General features: G+C 45.7%; 3 protein-coding genes across 9 annotated transcripts; 1 reads left to right on the top strand and 2 right to left on the bottom strand.

Moving 5' to 3' along the window:
- Positions 1–251: 251 nt before the first annotated feature.
- On the top strand, positions 252–7,443 carry LOC136519973 (probable transcriptional regulator SLK2). Of its 4 annotated transcripts, XR_010775091.1 has the most exons (11): positions 252–389; positions 1,639–2,460; positions 2,547–2,675; positions 2,987–3,035; positions 3,739–3,953; positions 4,105–4,173; positions 4,780–4,880; positions 4,993–5,086; positions 5,172–5,241; positions 5,957–7,113; positions 7,209–7,443. XR_010775091.1 is itself a non-coding variant. In XM_066513375.1 (10 exons), the coding sequence occupies exons 2-10, from the start codon at positions 1,723–1,725 to the stop codon at positions 6,829–6,831; spliced, it is 2,340 nt and encodes a 779-aa protein (XP_066369472.1). In that variant the 5' UTR covers positions 252–389; positions 1,639–1,722; the 3' UTR covers positions 6,832–7,190. The 4 variants fall into 4 exon arrangements, 3 of the variants coding, with proteins under 3 accessions (XP_066369472.1, XP_066369473.1, XP_066369474.1); XM_066513375.1 differs by lacking the exon at positions 7,209–7,443 and having other exon boundaries at positions 5,957–7,190; XM_066513376.1 differs by lacking the exon at positions 7,209–7,443 and having other exon boundaries at positions 252–436; positions 5,957–7,190.
- A 359-nt stretch (positions 7,444–7,802) lies between these two features.
- On the bottom strand, positions 7,803–10,999 carry LOC136520829 (E3 ubiquitin-protein ligase BIG BROTHER-like). Of its 3 annotated transcripts, none has more exons than XM_066514487.1 (8): positions 10,857–10,999; positions 10,285–10,468; positions 9,815–10,064; positions 9,598–9,665; positions 9,396–9,458; positions 9,102–9,238; positions 8,782–8,890; positions 7,803–8,217 (listed from the first exon to the last, which is right to left on the bottom strand). In XM_066514487.1, exons 2-8 carry the CDS (start codon positions 10,429–10,431, stop codon positions 8,176–8,178), a joined length of 816 nt encoding a protein of 271 aa, XP_066370584.1. In that variant the 5' UTR covers positions 10,432–10,468; positions 10,857–10,999; the 3' UTR covers positions 7,803–8,175. The 3 variants fall into 3 exon arrangements, with proteins under 3 accessions (XP_066370584.1, XP_066370583.1, XP_066370585.1); XM_066514486.1 differs by lacking the exon at positions 7,803–8,217 and adding an exon at positions 8,318–8,638; XM_066514488.1 differs by lacking the exon at positions 7,803–8,217 and adding an exon at positions 8,318–8,638 and having other exon boundaries at positions 9,815–10,061; positions 10,348–10,468.
- A 945-nt stretch (positions 11,000–11,944) lies between these two features.
- Positions 11,945–18,060, bottom strand: LOC136520827 (pentatricopeptide repeat-containing protein At5g08510-like). Of its 2 annotated transcripts, XR_010775392.1 has the most exons (3): positions 16,121–18,060; positions 14,890–15,914; positions 11,945–14,659 (listed from the first exon to the last, which is right to left on the bottom strand). XR_010775392.1 is itself a non-coding variant. In XM_066514485.1 (2 exons), the coding sequence occupies exons 1-2, from the start codon at positions 17,114–17,116 to the stop codon at positions 15,327–15,329; spliced, it is 1,584 nt and encodes a 527-aa protein (XP_066370582.1). In that variant the 5' UTR covers positions 17,117–18,060; the 3' UTR covers positions 11,945–15,326. The 2 variants fall into 2 exon arrangements, 1 of the variants encoding a protein (XP_066370582.1); XM_066514485.1 differs by having other exon boundaries at positions 11,945–15,914.
- Between the last annotated feature and the right edge of the window lie 708 nt (positions 18,061–18,768).

Genomic DNA, 18,768 nt, shown 5'->3' with positions numbered 1-18,768 from the left:
ACGTAGCCACGGGACGGACTGCCCCTCTCCCGGTCACCCCGTCCCCACCGCCACCCAATCAAGCGCCGACGCGTGTAAATATCCTCCTCCAGCGCCCGCTGCCGGCCCGATCCGACGGTCGGGATCGCCCCTGCGGGCCCCCCGCAACCGGCGACGGGCGGTCAAAGGCGGGCCGCCCCACCGGCTGCGCCCGGTCACCCCCGCCTCGGGCGCCGCGAAGCTATTTAGCCCGGTGGCCGCGGCGCCGGCAACGGCTGCCACACCAACACACACACAGACAGACAGGCGCAAGAAGAGGAGGGGAAGAACCGAAGAAGGAGATGAGAGGAAAATAATTAGCAGCGGAAGCGGAAGCAGCAGCAGCACGAGGTGGGGGAAGCGGCAGCGGGGTGAGATTTTGCTTAGGGTTCAATTCAATCCGTCCGTGGGGAGCGAAGTGAGTTCCTGGGTTTCTGTCTGCCCAATCTGGTTGTCTTCTACCTTCCCAAAGCTCTACTAAGAAAGCCCCCCCCCCCCCGCCCCCCCCCCCCCCCCCCCCCCCAAATGTTTCCTTTTTTTTCTCTCTACCTCTCGTAGCGGTTAACTTGGCCTGGTAGGCGGAAGACGCGGAAGGCGGTAGCAATCTACGTCTTTGCTTCCTCCAGCAGCGGCAGCGCCATTACCGTTTGCTTTGTGCCGTTGCATACATGTGTGTTTATGTTCTTGTCTGGTTGGTGGAAAGGCAACCCAGCAGAAGTACTCTATGGTTTTAGTTGTTGTTGGAGTGATTATCTTTTTTTTTCTCCCTATGCTTATTGTTTCAATTGTTCTCTGTGTAATTACTTTCTTTGCTTTTGGGGTTACTTCTCTCCGTATGCACTCCCGTGTTATCTTCTTTGCACCGCAGAATATCTCCTGCCTGGGTAGATGCAGGGGTTGTCTGCGTTTTTCCCCCAAGATAAGATGTGGGGGTAGAATTACTTCACTGTCTGCAATACCTCTGATTGATGTATGAGCAAAGAAGCGAAGAAATGCTCAATCTTGTACATTATTTGGGTGGTTAGGTAGCTATGCCCACCCTGCTGCTGTAATTTGGGGAGAATCCATGCCTAGTTGGCCAACACCGTGGCGGTTTGAGCTTAGTTCATGGCCTGGGCAGTCACACGATTGTGCTGTCATTAGGTCTATCAAGTTTTATGGAACACTGATTTTACATTGGAAATTTGTAGTCTTGTCCTCTCGGGGAAGGCTAAGGATCACAGCTTTGTAGGCCAATTTTGCTACTTAGTAATATCTGAATAGAGGCACGTTACATCTGGGTCGTACATAGTAGCTTCTTATATACTCTAATGGACGACTAAATACCTGGATTTTGGTTGCTTCAAGTTGGCCCAGGCTCCTTTATTTATCGCTTGCAGCTTGATCCAGTTTTGTTCTCTTAATCATCTGTTACTTGCCTTGTTTACAGTTAGGAAACTGACCTGGTTAGGTTCATGTTTTGCTGAGATGAACATAATATGCTACTTGTTTCGCTTATGTGAACTTGATCAGCTTACAATGGACACATTTTTTTTGTTAGTGCAAAGCAAAGGGAAAAAATATGATGCATAATTTCTTTGCATGTCTTTAATACCATTGACACCTACTCTCTTTTTACAGGTTCTGGCTGAGGTATTTTAAGGTCTTTACTATCAGCGAAATCCAGTAATGTGCCTTGCCTCTTTTACGTGATTGTACAAGGCAATGAACGGAACTCATCCCTGGACCTCCATGTCCGGGGGTGCATGTTCTAACCTTGGATATGCCAGGGACATGAATGGTAATGTTCCAATTAGCACTACAAATTCCTCTGGGCCAAGCATTGGAGTTAGCTCGTTGGTGACTGACGCCAACTCGTCACTTTCCGGCGGTGCCCAGTTACAGCCAAGTACTAGCATGAATGGTGATTCATTGATGCGTGTTCCTGCATCACCAATGTCATTTTCATCCAATAACATCTCTGGCTCTTCAGTCATTGACGGTTCCATCATGCAGCAAAGTCCACCCCAAGAGCAGGTGCAGAAACGGAGGTCTTCAAGTGTAACATCACAACCTGTGATCGATGCTGGAGGTGCATTGCATGCTCAGAAGAAATCAAGGATTGATGTTAGTCCGGGTGATATCATGCAACAACAGTTGATTCAGCAGCTGATCTATGGTCAGAATTCTCTTCATTTCCAGGGGCAACAGAACCCACAGCTTCAAGCTTTGATTCAGCAGCATAAACTGGCACAACTTCAGCAACGGCAGCAGCAGCATTTATTGCAACCATTTTCTCAGATGCAACAACCCCAAGTTGGTATTCCTCGGCAGCCTCAACTTAGGCCACCACTGGCACAGACTGGAATGCAGTTAAGTGGTCCTGTTAGGACTCCTATCGAGAGTGGGATTTGTTCTCGCAGGATACTGCAGTATTTATTTCACAAGCGTCATCGGCCAGAGGTGAGAGTCTCTATAGTGTTAATTGTTTGTGGGATTATGAGGTACAAGCTCTTGGCAATACAATTTATTCGAACGATGTTTTCTAGAATAACCCTATAACATACTGGAGGAAGCTTGTTGAAGAGTACTTTGCACCTCGAGCAAGAGAAAGATGGTGTGTCTCTTCTTATGACAACAGAGGGAATTCTTCAGCTGCTGCTCCACAGAAAACTCTGGTAAATAATACTTCACACCTACTGGTATTTTATTTCCCATCGTATACTGCTCTTTATTTCATGGCTGAACATCACTTTCTGCTTGATGTTCAGTATTAGATTGATTAGCATCAGTGTAAAGTTCTGCTTGGGTTACTGAAAACCACATTTAATTTGTTAAGTGCCTTTAATGGTAGAAAAATAGATCTTGTATGCACAACATTTTGCAGTAAAGAGTTCCATTGTAGCCTGCAGCAGTTAAATTTTCTTTTTCTATATATAAAAATGCGATGAATACATTCATCAATTTTCTTTTTTCCTCTATGGTACAGGATACATGGCGATGTGACATTTGCAATACACATGGTGGGAAAGGATATGGTTAGTTGGTCTATGTCAACTCTACCTGATGAATGATAACGGTTCTTTCATTTGTCAAAATTCTTAGTTTGCTCAGTTCATAGTTGTGATCTATTAGTCTAACCGTATTTTCTGGTAAGCTTCTTGTGGCTCTAAAGGTGGTCTTGCCGTTTCAGACTAGAAAAATTTAATACTAACAATTTGTTGATAAGCATTAAGAATGATAAAAATATCATGCAAAGATCATTGCCAAGTTGAAAATTAATCTCTGGATCAGCTGAATGCTTTTTGAAATGCATGAATGTCGCAAACGAAGAATCTTGAAGGATCTGAAGTTTGTAGCTCCTAGTCACAAATTAAGAGTTTGAGCCCTCTGTGTTTAGTCTCAAATTGGAATTGAGATTCTTCACTCAAACACCCCTATTCTACCTGAGCTCTCCCAAACAGGGCCTTTGAACAAGGTGATGCCCTAGTGATTCTTGCTTTCTCACAGTGAATCTCTGGTTAAATCAGATATGTTTTTATGTCTTTGTGTTATCTTTTATGCACTCTGCATGTGCTATTAAGATGACATAGATGATTACCTTAGTTTTCTTAACATCTGTACGTTATTCTCATAGATCATGATTTATTTCGTGCTTTTCCTATTTTCTGTTTCAATGTCTGCCATTAAGCTCACTAAGTTAACTTTATCTTTTTTTTTTGTCTCTGTTCCATTTGGTAGAAGCTACCTATGAAGTACTTCCTAGACTCTGCCAAATTAGATTTGACCATGGTGTTATTGATGAATACTTATACTTTGACTCACCCAACGAATTCCGGTTGCCTAATGGACAAATGGTGCTGGAGCATGCAAAAGTTGTTCAAAAAAGTGTTTATGAACATCTACATGTTATACATGAGGGACATCTGAGAATCATTTTCACACCAGAGCTGAAGGTATGTTGCTTAGCTGTCCTGGTTGCTTGCACATGCCATTAGCAATTTTGGTAACATGCCCATATTGTTTAGCATTCGTAGGCACTTAAATGTTTCAAATGGGTGCCAATTGATAATCATTCTATTTCCTGATTGCCTGTGAAATGTGTAGATAATGTCCTGGGAGTTCTGTTCACGACGCCATGAGGAGTACATCACTCGCAAGACTATAGCACCACAGGTGTAGTTCTTTGTCCAGCGTGCTGTTCCTTTAGGCGGTGTGTGGATAGGGATGGGGATTGGGATAGGGACAGGAAATATTAGATCCCAGCCATTCGTTCTTCACACCTCATTTAATCCTAGCCATTCATTCATTTCCCTTTCCTTATCCCACCTCTTATATCCCAATATCCAACCTTAATTTTCGCTACAATTTTTTAAGTCTATAATTTGGCAGGACACTGTGGTAGTTTAATTCTCTTTGCCTATTTGTATATATTGCTTGGCTGTAGGATACAAATTTATATGATGTGGCATGATTCGTTGGATCCTGGATTATTTATTGGGGTGAAAAATGCCTTTCGTTTTGTGCACTCTCACATTTATTTCTTATCTCTATGTTTTTATTTGCCCTACAATATTTTACAGCTGCATGGACTCAGTATAAGATCAAAATATTAAAACGTGAACACATAACACATCCCATTTCTTATTCTAATGCGTATTCATTGTGGGTGCTATCCCAAGTGCATATTCCTTGTACCTGAGTTAACTCCTCTTGTATGGTATGCCATTAACTTTGGTGACTGTTATATCATATCTTCTACTCACCCTTCTGTTTTTCCAGGTTAATAATCTGCTGCAAGTTGCCCAGAAATACCAAGCTGTTGTCAATGAAAGTGGATCAGCGGGGATATCAAACAATGATGCACAAACCATCTGCAACATGTTAGTGATCCTATTTCACCTTCAGTACTTGACATTGACATCCACGTGTACTGAGCAAATTTTTCTGGTTATCTAATTGATGTGGTTTCATCTTTTTCTTCTGTACTGTTAGGTTTGTCACTGCATCACGGCAATTGGCAAAAAATCTAGAGCATCACACCTTAAATGAACATGGGCTTTCTAAAAGATATGTACGCTGCCTGCAGGTAGTTAGAATCCCCCTTGTATCTTTTTACAGTTCAAGTACATACATATGCATGCAGCATGCTTATGGTTGTCTGTCCTTGTCAGATATCGGAGGTGGTGAATCACATGAAGGACTTGATTGAGTTCAGCCACAAGAACAATCTTGGTCCTAAAGGTATGATGATTGTGCAAATTTATTTAATAGTGTCTTCAATTTTCATTTAGTTGTCAAACATTTAGCTGTGTGAATTAGTTTTTTTCTCTCTCTAAATTATTAGGTTCTTCCTTGCTGTTTTTCCCACACTTTGTATAAAGGTGGTTGGATTTAGTATTAAAATCGGAATTCTGTCTTCAGAGGAAATTGAGTTTGTAGGTCTGTTTTGTAATAAAAATCTACAGCACTGGAAATCCACCATTTTGACCATAATGGGCTGTACCCAGACAGTTTGATGCGATAACTTGGTAGACATGGTTGTTTTTGGCTTACTGAAGCAGCAAGAGTTTTTTTGCGAGTTATGCAGTAGAGTTGAAGAATACCAGATTTTTTGGCCCGTTCGGCTGATCAGATTTTGGATGATTTCGGATGATTCAATAGTATTCTGTGAGAGAGAATAAGCTGAAACAAGCTGAGAAATGAGCAGCCGAACGGGCCTGTACACATGGTTTATATAGTGGGAAGTTGCGCATCTCATCTATAATTTGTGTAGCTTCATTTGTTTTTTCAGCTGATATCAGTGGAGCAATAAACAGCAATTAAAAAGAAACAATATGAACAATGACAAAAACTGATTGCTGATTGGATAGAATTGTGGTCTTTAGTATGGAGTGCACCTTCTGTTTGCCCCATTTATCTACACTGCACTTCTAACATTTTCTCTGTTAATATGCAGAGAGCCTGAACAGTTATTCGAAAACCATGGCAAAGTTTCAGAATATGCATGATTCAAGACAGCTCATGGCTGCTGCTAACCTTGCCAATAACCAGAGCAACACCAAACTAATGGGGGTCAAACAAGAGGCAAGTACTTCTGTGAACAATCAGACTCCTGGTGTTGGAACCATTGGCAATAACACTCTACAGAATGCCACACCTCTAAACAGCTACCAGAATATGCTCAGAAGCTCCAGTGCAAATCCAATTTTGCTGCAGCAGGAGGCATCAAGTGTCTTCAAAGGTCCTACAGCAATGCACAATGGCATACAGCTGGAAGCAGCTAGATCCTTCCGTGGACCTAACCAAGTGCAGTTCCAACACCCCGCGTCATTTCAGCAGCCTATGCTGCAGCAAAACAATTTCCAGGGCTTTGGTGTTAACCCACAATACCAGCAGCATGTGCTTAATCAGCTTCTGCAGGAAGTTAAGAATAATAACAACCGCACAAAAGCACAGCAACCGCCTCCAGATGCACCTAATGCGAGCGGTGGTCTTGCATCAGGAGTTGCTATCCCCAATGTTGCTGCTACTGGGGAGCAGGGACAGCATATCAATAATAATAACAGTAACCATAACAGCGCGGTGAAGGGTGCTGCTCCAGCTGGTACTGGCCCTAGCAATGTGATCAACAATAGCACAGTCAGCATTGCCCCTGGCAGAAACAACAGCTTCAAGTCGGTTAGCAGTAGTCCAGCTGCTGCCGCTGCTACCGCTGGCAATGCCGTGAACTCAATGGTCGATGACTCCTTCCTTCAACTGGAGGACCTCGATGACACAGTCACTAACGCACTGGTGGAAAGCGGGCTGTTCGGTGCAGGACAAGGGTGGTAGTGCCTTCCGTGGTAACATGTGAGCATGGCAGCACGGTATATAAACGTCTCACTACTCTTGAGTTCGTTCGCCGTAAGCGCCAAGCAACAATATAAGCCTGATTGGTGCTGGCAAGTGCTTTGCCACCCTTATCTTTCTGTGACAGTTTCAGATGATCATATCATACACTGATGTAACTCCAGATGTGTGAGTAAGATAGTGAGTTGGATTTGGCTTGGGGATCGGGAGTGGTGCAACCCGTAGCTGTTAGCGTGTGTATGACATGTTTCTGAATGATATGATGTGAGTATCGCAAGGTCACAAACATTACCTCTGTCATGTGTATCATTTTCATGCTATAGGGAGTGCCAATTATAATCTCCTGTTATCTGACACAGGGTGTGTGTTTCCCATGGTTTCACGTTCGTTCTGCACTCCGGCTTGGCGTCCCTGTAAGCCTCTGTGGAGCACTTCAGTAGACTCCATCTAGGGCGTGTTTGGTTAAATAGCGGCAGAGGTGCTTGGCAGACAACTTTTTCCAAGCCGTAGGATTTAATCGCCTGTGGTAAAGATGCGTTCGATAGAGATTCTTACGGAAATGTTCTAGGTCTAGATTCTCACGAAGAGGAATTTACCTACTGTTGACATCGTTTGGCAACTGGATTATTACCTACTATTGGAAAATGAATTACTATTGAATTGAAATCATTTGGCAACAGGATTATTACCCGCCTATTGAAATCGTTTGGCAACTGGATTATTATCTAATACTATTGAAATTGCTTGGCAACTGGATTTAGTATCTTAAAGTATTAGAAAGTGGTGAGAAAAGAATCGTTGTCCTGGGTGTTTTGGCACCATTTCTAGTGATTCCACTAGGAAATTCTTATCTAAAAAAACTAGGTAGGTTCTATGCAATCAAACTGTTATGACCGGCATGCATTATGGCCGGCGAAAGGGTATTAGTGGCTAAGTCTAGATAATTTCTATAGAATCAGGGGGTTATTTTCATATTTCAATAGACGAGATAAATACTTGTGACCAGGGACTAATTTGGTAAGCAGAAACAATTATTGTTTCCGGCTCCCTCAGGGAGCCGGGAGAAACCCTAGTCGCCTTCTCTCTTCCGTGAACAGTACCGCGGTACTGTAGCGCCGGTACTGTAGCGCCGCCACCCTCTCCCTTCCCGAGATCACGGCGCCCCGCCGTGGTCCATCGCGGTTTAGGCCTCGACCCCCGATCTCTCACCCTTACAACCTCCGACCAATCGCCGGTAGGATCCGAAATCCTATCAACCTGGTATCAGAGATGTCAGGTCCCCAGCCCTCGGCCTCGCTTCCTCCGCTGTCCGCGCCGCCGCGCCCATCATCGCCGCCGCCCCCCACCTCGCTCGCTGTTCCCATGACCCTAAAGATCCAATAATACATCATAAATGGCTCGAGGTATGCTTCGTGAGAAAACAATTTGCATAATGCATCGCACAACAAATACACACAGTCATGGCAAAGAGAAAGAACAAGCTTCTAATAAATAACTATAAGATTGTCTCTTAAAAGTACATTTCCACAAGCCAAAGACAAAATAAGAACACCTAAAATTCATTTTTTTCTTTTCTTTTCTTTTCCTTGGGTGATCAAGCATATATGCTTCCTAATTTTTTTTTCTCCTTTTGGATTGATTTTTTTTTTCATTTTCAGTTTTCTTGGCGCTAAAAAAGTAGATGATGCAACCAGCCGGGTGTGACGCCTCATCGTCTTATCAGCTTCGTTGGTGACGTGGTCGGATGCTAGGAAGGTCCAAACAGTTCATATTTGCATACAGGGCAAGTCTGTTTTCATAAAACGAGGAGAAATTCAAGTTCAGAAAAAAAAAACTATCACAGTGAATAATCCCAATCCATTATAACTGCAATAACAATTTGATATTACTAACAAATAGCACAAGAAGATGATGCTTCATCTGCAGATTTACCTTGTTGATCTTGAGCCATTTGGTGCCACAAGCTGCGTGGTAGTGATGCCTGCACGGCAACGTTATCATGGTCTCACGGCTTCTGAAAGTGGACAAGCAGATAGGGCAGCTGCATCCAAACAAACCCCAGAAAACATCATCAGTGATGCCATGGAAATTTCACTATTTGTCGTCAACATTAGAAAAAAAAAATACTCACATGCTGTGATTGTGCATATGAATCGATATTTATGGCCCGAGTATATTTGTATATTTCATATACTATTCTTAAAGAGCAAACTTGTAATAATGTAAACTGAAAAAGGAAGGCATACACCTACTCTTCATGGTTTGTTTTCCGGGAGAAAAACCCTGATGCCTTGACTGCCTTGTACTTCCATGGCTCCAGATAGGAGATGAGCTCATCGGATAAACCTCTGTCCTCAGTCCCCACAGATTCTACAAGTGCCTGTCTTTGCTGCATCACCGGAAAAAGGGCAGAAAATCAGTGGCCTTTCCAAGTTCCAACCCAGGTGTAAAGGTGCACAGTACATGCATAGTTCTATTTTGTTCACAAGCTTTACATGTCACTTGAAAAGAGGAGGAAAAAAAAAGAACATTCCATAGCCACAAACCTCATAAGTCATGTTGTCTGGATCAACATCATCATCATCACCATTACCATCCTGCCTGTCAGCCTGCAGACACAATTATCAGAATCTTCAGTTCTCCACTTTTCATATCTTTGAAGAATAACTAACTAATTCAGAAAGAAAGATAGGTACATGTTGAGCCAAGTTGAGCAGTGCTAAAAGAAAAAAAAAGTTCAGCAATCACCTCTTCCTCTTCATCGTGATGGTCATGCTCATCGTCAGAGTCAGATGGAGACGGCACGCAGCTGATATCTGAACAATCGTGGCAGCGACAACACAAGAACCACAATTATGAGATGCGACAACCAACGGGCACAAGAATCCGACGAATGTCACATCATGTAAAAACGAAACGCATCTGAATTTGCTGAATCATCATTCATAGGCAGAGCAGATCATACCGTCGTCGTCGTCTTCGACGCTGAGGTCCTCCATCTCCTGCTGGAGCTGCTTGGCGTACTCGAAGTCTGAGGCGATCTGTTGATCCATGCCTGAATTCCTGGTAGCAGTTGCTGCTGCAGCAGTGCTGCTCTCTCCATGGTATTCCTGTGACTGTGAATAGTCATACGGGCCCCTGGGTCCTGCACCTCTCATATGGTTCTGCTGGTTGCTGTATGCTCCTTCCAAGATCGATTGGTGTAAACCCTCCTGCAATTGTGAAATCTCTCTCAGTAATCCGTAATTGTTGCTTGTTTATTAACCTATTTTCTTTTTCAGTAGAGACTGAAATCCTACTTCCAAAGCTACAAGAACGAAAGCTACGGAAATGATACGCAGGTCAGAAGAAACAAAGATACAAGGCCTGACAGAGACGCCATGCTTATGCATGCTTGTGCAGAAGATTTGGAGGCGAAGAAAGGGCTCGTTCCTGGCCAGGAAGAAGATCGGCGAGGACAAACTGGAGCAGCTCGTCGTCGAGGTCGTCAAGGCTCACCTCTGCCACCGTGCTGCGGGTGGGCGAGTTGGCGTAGTGCACGGTGACCCTTCTCAGGGCCCCGGACTGCCCCACGGTGGCCATGATTGGCCGGCCACCGAGACAAGCGTGAGCCGATTACCTGCAGGCCATGGCACAACATCTCTCATAATCAATTGGGACCAAGAAAGTCTCTGATCAGCAGGAACAAGAGGTAATATAACCACCTCCGTAACAACTTTGTTGATGTGAACTGTTATAGGCCTAAGCCTAACACTAGTGATTTTAATTTGGGAAAAAAAACTTTTTTTTTGAAGGAAACTCATCCAAATCTCTCATGTTCTTATGAATCATGCAGTGTGCATAGCTGAATTTGCAAGAAAAAAAATCAAAGAAGAAGGCACTCAAGAGCCAAGAACATGGAAAGACCGTACTGGTGAAGCACAAATTGAAGAGCAGAATCGAAGTGCGAAAACAAAAAGGGAGATCGAAGGAAGATGAAGAGGATGGGAGAAGAATTCTTGGTGTACCTCTGTTTGTGTCTCTTGTTGTCTCCTCTCTTCTCTCTCAACTCAAGGTTTGTTGAAGGGATGGATGTTTTGTTAATGGGAAGAGTGGGTGGCTGCCTCAGTGTTTATATGTAGAGACACACAGGTCGCTCTCACTGTCTGTTTTTAAATATAATTCCATGGACAAAAGAACAATAGTGTTTGAGCTTTTATACGTTCCGGCCTGATGAGCCTCTCATTGTCTCTGAGTTTGATTTTACCAACCACAGTAAAATCTTGTCAGTGAGTTTGTTCTCACCCTAATTCTAGCTTGCCTTGCGTTTTCAGTTGTGGAATACTCCTGTCTGTCCGTTTATTTCTGGACAAAGGCATCGAATGGCAATTTCACATTTGGGAGGAACCTTGGTGATGCTCTTTTTCTTTTCTTTTCAAAGAACCAAGGATTTAACCCTGGTTTGTGAAGGCACCACCACTTCATTGCTCATGACAATTCAACATTCGTTTCTGAAAAAATAAATCACAATTGCAATTCAACATTGGTTTGTGAAAACTACATAACAATTACCTGAGCTTGAAATCTCATCCAATCAGACGGTGAGAATGGAAGGCTTTTATTGAGAAGACTATCTGACGGAAGAATTTTTTTTCTTTGTTTCAAGAGTGAGTCACATGCGCTGTATTGTTCTTCCTCCCCTACTTTGCTTCGCAGTTACAAGTCATTATCATCCATGACTCCATCGCGTCAAGACCGTGTGGACTGTTGCATTGCCATCCATGTGAACTGTTGCATTTAATTTAATCTAATTCATCTTTGTTGGGTCAAGGTCTTCTGCGATGATGACAGCTGCAAACAAAGAAAAATTAGAATCAAAATGGGCCACTAAAAACTTCTGAACCAAGCACCAGTATCAATTGTAAACTGACCTCACCTCAGACAATGTGGCTTGTTAGCAAATCGGCGATGACTCAGAGTCTTCAGAAGATAAAGATCAAGACATATCTTAAGCGCAATTGCGATCATGATCGCGATAGGAACGGTTAATGAAATGCTGGATCTTTTGAAACTTGTCAGTTAGTTCTTGCAAGGACCTAGATATCGTTGGCAAAGTGCAAGTTTTGTTCTTCAAGTATGATGTATGTTCATTTCTTGCAAATTAATACTATCCAAGTGCTTCACGTTATAGAGAGCGCGCTTAATTTGTCGCCGTTACTCACTGACCACGACCTCACACAAATCATTCTGTCAATTTCATCATACGAAATTTCCGAGCAGGATCGCTGCACGTCAACACGACATGATCGAGAAGATTGGCCGCCAAGACATACATGGATCGGAGGCCAAAGACTTGGAGCCAGTCAGGTCAACCATAAAGTAGTGCCGGCAGTTGGTGTTGCCAAACTGATTAAGCTTCTCTGTTCTTAAAATAATCTGGAGAAGGATACAAAGCAGTGTACTTTGTACTACCTGATGGTGTCATGGAGATAACTACAATAGCACAGTACTGTGTAGTAACCCAAAATTTCAACTCAAAAGACATGGACAACTAACTATAAAGCAGTCTACTTCTACCATACATCTAAATGTCTGATTATTTTAGATAAATATCTGAATGTCTGATACATGGATCAGAAGATGAGCCTAATCCCATTTGGCTTCTGACACTACTATTTCCACAGGGGAACAAGCATCTACTATCTGGTGTCTCCTGATTTCAGTGCGTCATCAAGCATCCAGAGCACTAACTTCCTGAATCAGCCAGCACTAACTTCCTGGATCAGCCAACTTTTCAAATGCAATAGGACCAGACACAAAATCATAGAGCTGATTATTTCAACAAGAGAAACAACGACAAAAGTAAAAAGGAAGATGTTGCGTCATGTTCATTTCGTCAGCATTTACAAGTCATGTCAAGCATCTAACGTAATGATTATGCTCCTAATTGTGAAACTGGCCCGGTGAAATTGTTCTTTTTTTCCACAAGCACATGGCGATCTGAACATTGACCAGTGTCCTTCTGGAAGTGTCCTACCTGAGCAAATCTTTCTGCTTGTTTGTGCCGGTACGTTCACACCTTAAGCAGCAGCAGTCATTTTCAAGTTTGATGGAATCCAGACTGATCCATAGTACAAAAATGAAGTTTTTAGCTAAAAGTTGTAAACTCGTTCAATATATGAGCCGCCACTAAAAGTTGTAAACTTGTTCAATATACGAGCCGCCGTTGTAGAAAGGAACTAAGGAACACAGTAAATCCAATGAAACATGACAAAATGTATACTGCAAAGGCGGAGAGCGTATCTTTTTAAGAAAGTGGAGGACAAATGAGGTTTCTTATGTCTCCCATTCGACAATTCCATGTTTGACTTGCTTCCAGGCTGCATCCAACATGACGGTTGTAAGAAAAATGGACCCTAGACCCATTTACTTTGAATTTTAGTGTTTGATGGCCAACACAACCAAATTGGACTAATGAATTTGCAAGTGTTTGTTTTGTAGTTCAATAGGATACAAAATGTGACTTGGACGAAGGCGATGTGATGATCCGATGATTAACACCTCAAGAAAGACATGTGAAGATGCATATAAGTCATACAAGGTCAAGCAAAGTCCAAGCACGAAGATTGGAACCAAGCCAGATGTAAGATCGCGAAGAAACGAGCCCGGCAGAGGTGACCGGACGCGGTCCTATCAGTGACCGGACGCTCCGATCAGGTGCCAGGCAACAACATGCGTCGGCAGCTGTGACCGGACGCTGAGCGAAGCAGTGACCGAACGCACCGGTGACACTGTTCATCGTCACGACAGTGACTTCAGCGTGGCCGGACGCAGCACAGTGGACGACCGAACGCACGAAGTGCAGCGTCCGATCGTTTCCAGAGAGGTTCCAGAGCGGCGCCAGCGTGACCGGACGCGTCCCGTCAGGACGTGATCAGCGTTCGGTCAGTAGCAGAAAAGCGGGTTTCGTCCCCAACGGCTACTTTCTCAGTGGGGCTTATAAATAGACCCCCAAACCGGCCATTTGAGTGGGTGGAGCTGAGGAGACATACCAATAGTGTTGATACACTATTTTAGTGATCTCCACTTGCATAGTGCTTAGTGATTCATTAGGTGATTAGCGTAGGTGCTTTGCGAAGTGCTTAGGTTGATTAGACCACCACTTATGCGTTTGCTCTAGGTTTGGGCCTAGTGTTTAGTGAAGTTTGCATACCTCTTACCACTCGGTGCTTGCATGCACCATTGTTGTACATCGGAGGGGCTTGTAGTCTTGTGAGATCACACCAACCGCGTTTATGGTATGGCCGCCACTGTGTACCGGAGAGAACAAGGCCCGCAACGTTTCGGCCGGAAGCTTGATAGTGAAGACGGCGGGGAGCGGTCTAGGAGAGGCACACCGGAGACCCACTTGCGCATGGAGAAGGACCGGGGCTATCCATGGAGTTACCCGACCGGGAGCTTGGCCCTTACGAGGATTCCTTGCGAGGGGCTCCAACGAGGACTAGGGGGAAGATTGCGCGTTTCTCGATACCTCAGTAAAAATACCGGAGTCGTCGACGGAAGTTTGCATATCTCTACCTTACTCTTTAGCTTCCGCATTTACATTGTTTACTTAACTCCTTTTGCGCTAGAGATAGCAATACACTGGCAAAACCATAGTTGCACATTTAGATAGTTTATCTTTTGTATATGTTTTGCTAAGGTTAGAAAAAGATACCATAGTTAATACGATGGGCACAAATATGACGCTGATCATTCCTGCATCATACATCCAAGCAATCTCATGCACAACCCCATGGTTTGAAAGTTCCTCTATGTCTTCCGCGATGAGCTGCCATGGCAAACGACGAGGTAGTAAGGTGGTAGTAAGGTAGTTAGATAAATGCATCAAAGCAGAAACACATACAACAACAACAACAACAAAGCAGAAAACATACACTGCATCAAAACTAAATCACTAAAACATATAAGCTTTCTCTGTAATAGTTCTCCAGTTTCTGTTTAATAACTTGCATGTCAGATCCAAATTTCACAATTTAAAAGAGAAGCAGAGGAATTCACCTGCAATTTTATGTTTCTTTCTGCCTAGTGCTCTTGCACCTCTGAATTGTACGAACAAGAGAAATAACCATTTGGTAGTAGAGGAAAATCCGTTGATATTCAGGTGGTGCATTCACTTGATAGGTCACGTCTTCTGTTGCATCCTTGGTGTATCCCTTCGCAGTTCAATTTAATATGGAGGATCAGAGCAAGTAGTCCGTGATTTTCTCAGTTTCTTCTCCCATAAAAGAGATAAAAGATGGTGAAGAAAAAATTAGCTTTCCACTTCTGAATTTTCCAAGTAGTCAAGTTCCATGGTCAGTGTGATGCTATCCAGGGTGTCATATACCATCTCGTATCTTGGATGCGACTTATCCTCAACCAGGAACGTGATCAATCTCAAGTGATTTTCTCAGTTTCTTCTCTCATAAAAGAGATAAAAGATGGTGACGGAAAAATTAGCTTTCCACTTCTGAATTTTCCAAGTTGACAAGCTTCATGGTCAGTGTGATGCTATCCAGGGTGTCATATACCATCTCATATCTTGGATGCGACTTATCCTCAACCAGGAACTTGTGCATCCTACCATCTAACTCAATAAAGCTGTAACCAGCAGATTTCTTGTGATCTTTTTCCTTTAGCAACTTCCATACCTGGGCAACACCGTCCCATTTGCCACGTGACGCGTATATATTTGAAAGGACCACTAGGTTTGCTGTATTCTGCGGCTCCAGGTGCATTAGTTTTTCCACTGCTAGTTCGGCTAGCTCCAAATTGCCATGGAAGCTGCAAGCTCCAAGCAACGCTCCCCAGATTACGGCGTCAGGCTCCATTGGCATGCTCGCGATCAGACTGTCAGCTTCTTTTAGCAGACCAGCACGCCCCAGCAGGTCAACCATGCAACCATAGTGCTCGATTCTTGGCTTCAGACCGAACTCCTCTGTCATTGAGTTGAAGAGCAGCTTGCCTTCATCCACCAAGCCTCCATGAGTACAGGCCAAAATGACTCCAACAAATGTAATGCCATCTGGTTTAGCCCATGTCATCTAAAGAGAGTAAAATCAGCTCTAGGTTTAGCAACTACGATGCAGTAGTAGGTAATCTGGATTTAAGGTTAAGGTCACTAGTTTGGTGCTTGAAAACATATTTGATTCTCTAGGCCATCTCTGCAACCAAGTTCGCTGCAATGCAATGCAATGCAAATGGTTGAAGTAATAAGACCATTAAAAGAGTGCAAGCAAGAAATCCTCACCCTCAATTTATGAAACAAGCCCAGCGCCTCCCTCCAGAGTCCATGCACAGCAAACGCCATGATCATCGAGTTCCAAGAACAAAGATCCCTCCGCGTCCCGATACCCCGAAACACCATCCAAGCCCGACGAATGCTGCCACACTTGGCATACATCTCGACCAGAGCATTCGCGACATACACGTTCCTGAGCATCCCTCTCCCCCTCACATACCGCTCCACCTTCCTCCCCAGCGCCAAGGCCCCGACCGCGGCGCACGCGGGCAGCACGCTGCTGACGGTGACCTCATTGGGCCGCACCCCGGCCCCCTCCCACATCTCCAGGAACGTGCGCACCGCGTCCTCGTGCCTCCCGTTCTGCGCGTACCCCGACACCATCGCCGTCCAGGAGACCACGTTCCGGTCGGGCATTCCCGCGAACAGCGCCTCCGCGTCGCCCACCCGCCCGCCGCGCGCGTACGCCGACAGCAGCGCGTTGCGCGCGGCCGCGTCACTGTGTGGCAGCTCGTCGAACACCCGCCGGGACTCCGCTAGGAGGCCGGACCTGGCGTAGGAGGCGACGAGCGCCGACGCGAGGTAGGGGTCGCCGCACGACGCGGCGTGCCCGGACTTGGTCAGCAGCGCGTGCGCGCACGCGGCGAACCGTTGGGTTGTGGAGGAGGAGGAGAAGAGGAGGGTGAAGGAGAGCGGGGTCAGGAGGCGGAGGCGGTGCGCGCGAGCGAAGCAGGGGAGCAGCAGCGGGTGGCGCGCGGCGGCCAGTGCGTGGAGTAGGCGGTTGTGGAGCGGCGCGGACGGCGGGGACGTGGGCGACGACGACGACGACGACGAAGGGTAGGAGTCGAGCAGGCGCGCGGCGTAGCGTAGGTCCCCGGTCGCGAGCACGCGCAGCAGCAGCGGCTGTAGGCGGCGCTCCCCGCGGCGGAGCAGGCGCGCGTGCAGCCGCCTCGCTTGCTCCATCATCGCCGGCGTTGGCAATGGGCCCTCTCCTCCCTGCGTCATGGATCCATCACGTTGGCTTTGGGGTGGGCCAGATAGGCCGAGTCCACTCGAGTGGGCCTATTCTGGTGTCGGTTACGCACCGAGATCCCAGTCCAGCCCATGTGCCATCGAGTGGGCCGAGATTGTTGTACGAGATGGATGGTGGCAGGCCTTATCGAGCTTCCTCGACGACCACGACTCGATTCTGCCGGCCTGGTTGGTGTAGTGAGTGGTCTCGTCGGCGTCTTGTCCGCCGGCCCCCGGCGCCGGCCTCCGCTCTCACTGTTGCCGCTGGCGGACCATCGCGACCTTCGAACCAAGCGTGTATGGCGCCAGCGTTGCTTGCCCGGGTCGCTGATAGCTCCGTTCGACGGCATGGATGTTTCGATCACAAAGCTGGTATATCTGTTGGACCACAAACTCCTTGGGCCATGGGCCTCGGCAAGTCGAGAACAATTAATTCCTCGTTGACTCAGTACAAACGGTAACGCTACCATTAAGACGTCCGTAAGACCGGATGTCTTACTCCACTTCCTGCTGCATGCGCCGCTCGTCTAAGAAAATAAAATCAACTCCAACACGTCCAGCCCTTACTCCTTGTGCGCTCCTTATCCCTTGCCACAATGTACCAACGCCTGACGTCCTACCTGTCGATGCGGGACCCATGGGATACACTGCAAGGAAGAGAGGAGATCTAGTTTGATTAGGATTCCTCCCATGTAATCCTAGTAGTAATACTACCCTGTAATCCTACTAGGACTCTATATTGTAAACTGACTAGGACTTTGGCCTCCTGACTATATAAAGGAGGGCAGGGCTCCTTAGATAGGTAGGTCAGGTCACAATTGACAGAGTTCAAGACAATGATTGTACGACACAACATTTTACAATCAATCCAACGTAAAGGCTCGCGTCGACTGGACGTAGGGCTATTACTCGATCAAAGATCGGGGGCCCGAACCAGGATAAATCGACTGTCTCCTGCGTTAACCGTCGAGTTCTGCATACACTGAAGCCCAAACATACTGCCCCGGGGACCCCCATGACAGGCTATCGGTGGTCAAACATCGACAGCTGGCGCGCCAGGTAGGGGCTTTCGGCGACTTTGCATCCGAGAGCTCGATGAACCTCGATAGCATGATCTTCTCAACGGGATCAACCTTCATCTTCGGTTCATGGGTCGGCAGGCGATGACCAAAATTCTCCGCGCAAGTTCGATGGCTCAAATCATCATCAAGCCTACGTTTACGTTCGAAGCCGGCACGACGTTCATCTTTGGCTCTTGGTCTACGTCGCTGATGGCACTGGAAGCTTCCACCGCTACATCGTGGAGGCCTCGGAGGAGAAGCATCTCGACGACAACTCCTGTCAACAAGCTGCGGAAGATTTCATCGAAAGATTCAACCAAATTTTCGATCTGAACAAAACCAAGTTCGAGTACAATTCGGACTCCATAACAACTCGGACTGGTCCTCACGAGCAGGCAACCCAACCATCGTGCGGATCGGATACCACTCTGAGTCAATTCCCGTTTGGACTCCGAAACGCGGCCATGGTCCTTCAAGCGGCTCTACTCAAGATCTAATCCGGATTAGAGTCAATTGAGGACTACGACCACGACTACGACTCGGACTCTCTTGAAGAATCCCCTTTATCAGGACCGCAGCAGGGCC

Source organism: Miscanthus floridulus, chromosome 18, assembly GCF_019320115.1.
Source record: "Miscanthus floridulus cultivar M001 chromosome 18, ASM1932011v1, whole genome shotgun sequence".
In the NCBI taxonomy this organism is placed as follows: Eukaryota; Viridiplantae; Streptophyta; class Magnoliopsida; order Poales; family Poaceae; genus Miscanthus; species Miscanthus floridulus.
Note: the sequence above shows the minus strand (reverse complement) of the source record. Positions and strands in the feature narration are given on the sequence as shown.

Coding starts and splice junctions, on each gene's coding strand:
- LOC136519973 (XM_066513375.1), top strand. CDS start 1,723: ATGAACGGAACTCATCCCTGGACCTCCATGTCCGGGGGTGCATGTTCT. Junction 3,954..4,104: donor TTTTCACACCAGAGCTGAAG/GTATGTTGCTTA, acceptor TGAAATGTGTAG/ATAATGTCCTGGGAGTTCTG. Junction 5,087..5,171: donor GATATGTACGCTGCCTGCAG/GTAGTTAGAATC, acceptor TGTCCTTGTCAG/ATATCGGAGGTGGTGAATCA.
- LOC136520829 (XM_066514487.1), bottom strand. CDS start 10,431: ATGGCCACCGTGGGGCAGTCCGGGGCCCTGAGAAGGGTCACCGTGCAC. Junction 9,459..9,597: donor ATCACGATGAAGAGGAAGAG/GTGATTGCTGAA, acceptor TTGTGTCTGCAG/GCTGACAGGCAGGATGGTAA. Junction 9,239..9,395: donor CAGACAACATGACTTATGAG/GTTTGTGGCTAT, acceptor CCGGTGATGCAG/CAAAGACAGGCACTTGTAGA.
- LOC136520827 (XM_066514485.1), bottom strand. CDS start 17,116: ATGACGCAGGGAGGAGAGGGCCCATTGCCAACGCCGGCGATGATGGAG. Junction 15,915..16,120: donor GCTTGTTTCATAAATTGAGG/GTGAGGATTTCT, acceptor TACTCTCTTTAG/ATGACATGGGCTAAACCAGA.